This window comes from Hevea brasiliensis, chromosome 1 (assembly GCF_030052815.1).
Source record: "Hevea brasiliensis isolate MT/VB/25A 57/8 chromosome 1, ASM3005281v1, whole genome shotgun sequence".
NCBI lineage: Eukaryota > Viridiplantae > Streptophyta > Magnoliopsida > Malpighiales > Euphorbiaceae > Hevea > Hevea brasiliensis.
In genome coordinates, this window is record NC_079493.1 from 100348182 (window position 1) to 100355523 (window position 7342).

At 30.6% G+C, this 7342-nt stretch overlaps 1 protein-coding gene across 1 annotated transcript; it reads left to right on the top strand.

The window, feature by feature from the left end:
* Positions 1–2291: 2291 nt before the first annotated feature.
* On the top strand, positions 2292–6897 carry LOC110650340 (L-ascorbate oxidase homolog). Its single transcript, XM_021805282.2, has 7 exons — positions 2292–2557; positions 2714–2823; positions 4751–5021; positions 5202–5304; positions 5392–6103; positions 6201–6279; positions 6541–6897. Exons 1-7 carry the CDS (start codon positions 2411–2413, stop codon positions 6751–6753), a joined length of 1635 nt encoding a protein of 544 aa, XP_021660974.2. The 5' UTR covers positions 2292–2410; the 3' UTR covers positions 6754–6897.
* Positions 6898–7342: the final 445 nt, after the last annotated feature.

Here is a 7342-nt window from a genome sequence, read left to right on the forward strand (position 1 = left end):
AAAAATGCAACATAGGTTACCGGCTTTTTTCAGCAACAAAGAAGTGCATGCGTGTGTGTCACTTGAGACGCCAAAAACATGAAAGCATGCGTGTGCGGTTATATTTGGCAAGTGAAAGAGCAAAAGCTTTGGTGTTTTCTTTTGTCTTGGTTTCTCTTGGCTGTGAGCAAGTGTTTACTTTTGCCAAGACCAGAATATTGAGCTTATATTCTTGGTAACAAAAGGGTTGTTGCTTAGGTGACAAATTGTGGTGCACTTGGAGGTATATTTTTGCTTCTTTCTTTCTCAAGTATTGCTTAGTCATACACTGTAGGAAAGGTAACTCTTAGAATTGTGATTTAAATACATGGTTCATTTACTAGTGATATAAGAGTATTTAGGCTTTGCATGTATGTTAGAAAACATGTTCCCTAGGTATAATATGCTAATAACATTGATATCGAGCCTTAATTCTTATTTTTGCCTAGTTTATATATCATGTTTAATGTAAATGAAACATGCTTGGATGATTAGGATAGCTTCTACCACGATTATATGTAATTTTTTAATTTTAAAAAATTAATCACGAGGTATATTTTGAGGCTTAATTTCTATGTATAGAAATCCTTTAAATCTAATTTTTGTACCAAATAAAAGTAGAGTGATTATATCATTTGTGTAGCTTGTGTAAGAATTAAGAAACTTTTTCTAAATAAAAAAAAATTATTCAAAATTTATTTTACATAGCTAAATAAAATTTAATAATAATTTTAAAATTACACATCTATTATAAGAAATGCTTCTTATAATAGATAGTGAAAGACCTAACATTTAAATTTAGAGGGACTAGTGATAAATGCAATATTTAAATTTAGCTATTTTATATTTAAATTTAGGAATATGTGATGTATATAAGCTTGTGTAAGAATTAAGAAACTTTTTCTAAATAAAAAAAAATTATTCAAAATTTATTTTACATAGCTAAATAAAATTTAATAATAATTTTAAAATTACACATCTATTATAAGAAATGCTTCTTATAATAGATAGTGAAAGACCTAACATTTAAATTTAGAGGGACTAGTGATAAATGCAATATTTAAATTTAGCTATTTTATATTTAAATTTAGGAATATGTGATGTATATAATATGTGGTGTATCGTAACATTTATGCGTAGATGTTTTTGGCTGTACTTATTATTTAGTCTTTTTAAAATTATTTTTAATTATCTAAGAGGAAATTTTAAAAATAGGTTATTAATTTTTTAATTTAGTTAAATTAATAAAGAATTAAATTTAAAACTTATTAATTTTTTTAATTTATTCAAATGAAATAATAAAAAAATTTAATATTTTAAAATTTGGTTAAAATATTTTTTAAAGGAACCAAATATGAGAATGTATTAAAAATTAATGTATTCTTAATTAAAAATTAATGTATTCTTAATTAAAAATTAAGATTTTAGGGATAATAGAAATGAAAAAGAAAATACTTCATGCTATTCCATCACACACACAGATATGCTCAAATCTTAAAAGAGAAATTAAATAATCAGCAGTCATCAACCAATCATATTATATAATTGACTTTAATTGCATTCAAAAATAAATATTTCTGTACTGTACAGCTTATTTTAATGGAAATAATAAAATATTTAAAAAACACGTTTTTTTTTTCAACATGGAAATGATGAAATCTCCAGCCACAATACAGCTCTCTGCACCCTTTTATTTCCTTTTCATGATTGCTGTCATCAGGAAATTGGAATGTCCCAGAAATTCAATTGAACTTTCCGCGTAAATCCCATTCCCATCACTGCCGTTGACTTCCCCCGTGGGTTCATCAATGAAAACACATCTCAGCCGTTGGATTGTCCTAATTTGCTGTGTTCTGTTCTTTAGCGGATGGCCACATGGATTGTCCGTGTGTCGCGTCAGTAATCACGGACCTTGCGCCATCGTCCAGCCGATGCATGTGAAATCAAATGAACCACGCGGTTCTCCAGTTTGCTATTGTCTACTCCTCACCCCCATCGTAACGGAAGTATTTCTCGTCGCTAAATTGGAAAGTTCTAACACGGTAAGATCTCATTGGTTCAATTTTAATTTTATGGGGAGCACTCCACCGTTTTTCTTGGACCCCACACACTACGCAACCGACATCGCAGCTTAATTTCTTGATTTTCTTTCCATTTTTATTTTTATTTTTTTATGTTTTCTGGTTCAATTTGGAATTTTTTATTTTTTAAACTGTATCTTTCCTCCTTTGGATTGCCACATTTAATGAGTCAAGACCTATATATAAATTCATTGGTCACCACTTCCATTATATTTTCAAGTGTCCCTTCCTCTTCTATTTCTATTCATTTTTTTCCTGCATCGTATCTCCAATTCTTGTAAACTTGTGGAAGCTAGCTCTTCATCTTCGCGATGAGTGCTCTAATAAATTGGCAGCTACTTCTACTTGGTTTGTTTTGTCATTGCAGTTTCATTACTGTTCTTGCCGAGGATCCGTACAGATTCTTCGACTGGAATGTTACTTACGGCGACATTTATCCACTCGGCGTAAAACAGCAGGCATGTTAATTAGCTGCATTTTTTCTTGCATTAATTTTATGGGCATTATCAATAAGCTTGGAGATTTCAAGCTTGAATAATCGAAGCTGAATATGCTAAAAATTATTTTATGGGTATTATTTCATCTAAAAATGATTATTTATTTTCTGTTTGCAGGGTATTCTTATTAATGGACAATTTCCAGGGCCTGATATTTACTCTGTCACCAATAACAATCTTATTATTAATGTGCATAATAGCTTGCCGGAGCCTTTTCTTATTTCATGGTAAGAATTTTGTTTCTGTGTATTGCCATTCTTATAAGTTGCGGTCAACATAATTGTTTATTTCATGAAAGAATAATGTATTATTGTATATTATTTAACTAATTAATTGAGCATAGATTATTAACCAGAGTTAAAAATGGTTATTCTAATTAAATATAATATGGGATTAATTGATATAGTGAATAAATAGTAGCACACTAAGACAGGAAGGGAGAAGTGTTTTGGCTTTATCAAATTGAACCCATTTCAAGCAGCCTCATTATTAGTGTGATGTGTTAATTTGAAGTTTACACGGTTTGCCGACTAAACAATAAGGAGGAAATTTCTTATCAATTACGTTACCTAATAGGGCAACATTGACTCAAATACACATACATGCGAAAAATGGCAATTAGGGTTAGTTTTTTTTTTAAAGATAAAGCTTGTAGGGTCAGTCGTTGCCAGTGCCAACTTGTTACAGCTTGCTGAAATTTTCATTTGAGCGTTTCACATTTCAATTATGCTGAGTTGGTTGAAGGTTTAATGGGAAATAAAATTAAACTACTTTCCATTTCATTACGTTATTTAATATAAATAAAAATTTTGAATTTAGTAATATCATTAAATAATTAATTAATTATTAAATAATTTAAATATAATTTTAATTCGTGAATTAATATATATAGAATTTATATATTTAATAGATAAATTTTATTATATATTTTATTTATGATAAAATAAATTTAAATAAAAAAAATCTTACTTAGCATCACTATTAAAATTTTTATTGAGAAAAATATTTTTAAATATATTAATTAGAGAGTATTAAAAATAATTTAAAATTAAATTAAATAAATTTTAATTATTAAAATAATAAAATAAATTTTTAATAATATTTAAAATAATTTTTATTTTGAAAATCACTTTTAGACGTCCAGCCACAACGTCAATCAAGCGCGCAGTGGAATAGGTTTTTAAAACCCCTAATTATGAAATGCAGATTTTTCACTATTTGATAATTGTGACGTCATTATATTAGGAATCAAGAATACCTAGGTGGTGTATAATTTTTATTTTTCCGCTGATTATTGTTCTATGAATTAGAAGAAAAAGAAAGATTTGACAAGTTTAAGCTTAAGTTATGATGGTGGATTTGAAACTAAGCGGGCCCTGTTAACAACATTCTGGTTCTAGTCTTGTGTGTATGTGGACGTGACGTTCACTCCATCTTTGGCATTTTTGCTTTTGTTTTTGCTTTTTTTTTTTTTTTTTTTTTTTTTTTTAACCAGACTTTTTGCTTTTAGTTGTTTGTTGGATAGTGAGTTTTCATTATTAAACAACTGTAAAGTGCAAACATTCCATTTCTTCTTCCAATATCTGCTCGGTTGGCTTATTGTCACGGGTCAAGGTTTTTTTTCTTTTTAATTAAGGTTTTATTTATTTTATATTAAATAATTTACACATAAAAAATATTTTTAATAAAAAATATATTTTTTTATTATTTAATTATAATATTAAATTAATAACATGTGATCTTTTATTTATATATATATATAAAAGAGTTTTTATATTTTAATAAAATTATAAAAATAAGTTATTTTCTTTACAGTAAAATATTATTTATTTATTTATTTTTTTAAATACTTTAAACGTTAAAAAATATAAAAAATATTTTTCAGAAAATAAACAGAACTTAAAATCTAAAAAAAATCAGAAAATTAAAAAAAGTCATTGAATGGTGTTATTACTTTCTTGCAAGCCTTATAATTTCTGTGTTGAATGTGTTTTTAATTTGAATGAAGATCATTGAAAATTTGAAAGGAAAATTAATTTATAATATCATCTGATTTTTTCATTAATAAAATATAGGTAAAAATATTTTGGGGGCTTATATTATTTTGAATAAAGTAGGTGAGTTGTTATTAATAATTGTGAAAAAATATGGCAGGAGTGGGATTCAGCAGAGAAGAAATTCATATCAAGATGGAGTATATGGAACGACTTGTCCAATTCCTCCAGGCAGGAACTTCACTTACACGTTACAAGTGAAAGATCAAATTGGCAGTTTCTTCTACTTCCCATCTCTTGCATTCCACAAGGCAGCTGGTGGCTTTGGGGGTATCAGGATCCTTAGCAGGCCATTAATTCCAGTCCCCTTCCCTGACCCTGCTGATGATTTCACTGTTCTTATTGGAGACTGGTATAAGACTAACCACACGGTAATTAACAATTCTACCTCCAATTCAATTGCTTTTTTACTTAGTAAAATTATAAATTAAGGATAGTAATTCTATGAGTGACCAGTTTATTGTAAAATATTAATGAGCTGTAACTCACTAATATTATAGTCATCTTTAAGAGTGTGCAATTATAACAATATTTGTGATGCCATATTTCAGAAATTGAAGGCCATTTTAGATCGTGGTCACAGGCTTCCTTTCCCAGATGGCATTCTGATCAACGGTCGTGGACCTAATGCTACAACTTTCACACTCGAACCAGGTATTTCTACTAGCATGATCTGGTAATTAAGAAGCCATTAAGACTTGCAAAAAAGTTTAAAATGTAGTGCATTTTTTTTTTTGGCAGGAAAAACTTACAGGCTTAGGATATCCAATGTGGGGCTTCAACATTCACTCAATTTTCGCATTCAGGGCCACAAGATGAAGCTCGTTGAAGTCGAAGGGACCCATACAATGCAGACAACCTATTCGTCCTTGGATGTCCATGTAGGCCAATCCTATTCAGTGTTAGTCACAGCTGATCAACCAGCTCAAGACTACTACATTGCTGTCTCAACTCGTTTCACCACCAGGGTCCTCACCACCACTGCCATTCTTCACTATAGCAACTCCGCCAAGAAAGTCTCCGGTCCAATTCCTGGCGGACCGACCACCCAGATCGATTGGTCACTTAATCAAGCTCGCTCTATCAGGACAAACTTGACAGCAAGTGGACCAAGACCAAATCCTCAGGGATCATATCATTATGGACTAATAAACATTAGCAGAACAATCAAGCTAGAGAGCTCAGCAGCTCAAGTTAATGGGAAGCAGAGGTATGCAGTTAACAGTGTATCATTCGTCCCTGCTGATACTCCCCTTAAGCTTGCCGACTACTTCAAGATTGGAGGCGTTTTTCGGGTTGGAAGTATCTCAGATCATCCAATTGGCAGGAAGATGTATCTTGACACTTCAGTCATGGGCGCTGATTTCAGGGCCTTTGTTGAGATTGTGTTTCAGAACCATGAGAATATCGTCCAGAGCTGGCACCTCGATGGATACTCCTTCTGGGTAGTCGGGTAAGAGTTATCTCACACTGTATTTAATCTGTTTCCATGCTAGGGAGCATATGAGTTAGAATTTTATTGGGAAGCTCATTATAACCTATATGTGCAGAATGGATGGAGGAGTTTGGACACCAGCTAGTCGTGATCAATACAATCTTAGAGATGCAGTGTCACGTTGCACTACACAGGTGAGAATTAATTAATTAATTGGAGATGCAATTACTATGCTTGTGACCTGATGTTATGAGTTTGAGTTATAAAAACATTCTTTCTGCAAAGTAGAAGTAAGGCCGCGTACATAACACTTTCCATAATGCACAAATGTCTCTCCATAATCCATAAATGCGGAATGTTTCGTTCACTGAGTCGCTCTTTCTTTCTTTCATCACCATGATGAAGTAGAAGAGCAAATGAATTAATGATGACAATTATGGTTGGTGATGTTGCAGGTTTATCCCAAATCATGGACTGCTATTTATATAGCACTTGATAATGTGGGAATGTGGAATGTGAGGACTGAATTTTGGGCAAGGCAATACCTGGGACAACAATTTTATCTGAGGGTTTACTCACCTGTAGAGTCAATTAGAGATGAATATCCCATTCCAAAGAATGCCCTTCTCTGTGGCAGGGCTACTGGCAAAACTACAAGACCTTTTTAAGCAAGCTTCTGCTGAATTATACTTTGTATGACCCTAACTCAGGGTCTTATTCTTTGCTATATAAATTTGTATTAAATTATTGAATTTTGGTTTATAACAATGGAATTTCTTTTCTGACAAATTAATGAGGAATTTAATTTTATCCGTCTTTTCACTTAATAACAAATATCAAATTATATTGTTTTCTTTTTTTCATTGTTCCTTTCTTTGATGTGAGTGCGTGTTGGGTTAGGAGTTGTTATGCTTATTGTTTTAGCTGCAGTTCCAATCATAGCAAATCTTAGAGGGTGTTTAGTTTGGCTATTTATTATTTAACTTATAAGTCATTTTAAAAATAAATGGTTAATTGTTTAATAAATGTACTTAAAATTAATTTTTAAATAATTGAAAATGTTTAGTTAAAAAGTATTTAAAAGTAATTTAATTTATTTAAATGACCAAAAAGAATATGTAATTGAGTGTTATGGTGTTTAAAATGAACATACGGTTGATATTTTTAAAAATTATTAGGATAATATAGTATTTTATTTGGTTAGCCCTTACCATATGTATAATTTACTCATGCTATGCCTCTTCCCTTTCCATAGGC

Excerpts from the sequence above, each read along its gene's own strand:
- LOC110650340 (XM_021805282.2), top strand. The coding sequence starts at position 2,411 with ATGAGTGCTCTAATAAATTGGCAGCTACTTCTACTTGGTTTGTTTTGT. Across the intron at positions 2,558-2,713 it reads CACTCGGCGTAAAACAGCAG|GGTATTCTTATTAATGGACA; the intron begins GCATGTTAATTA and ends TTCTGTTTGCAG. Across the intron at positions 5,305-5,391 it reads AACTTTCACACTCGAACCAG|GAAAAACTTACAGGCTTAGG; the intron begins GTATTTCTACTA and ends TTTTTTTGGCAG.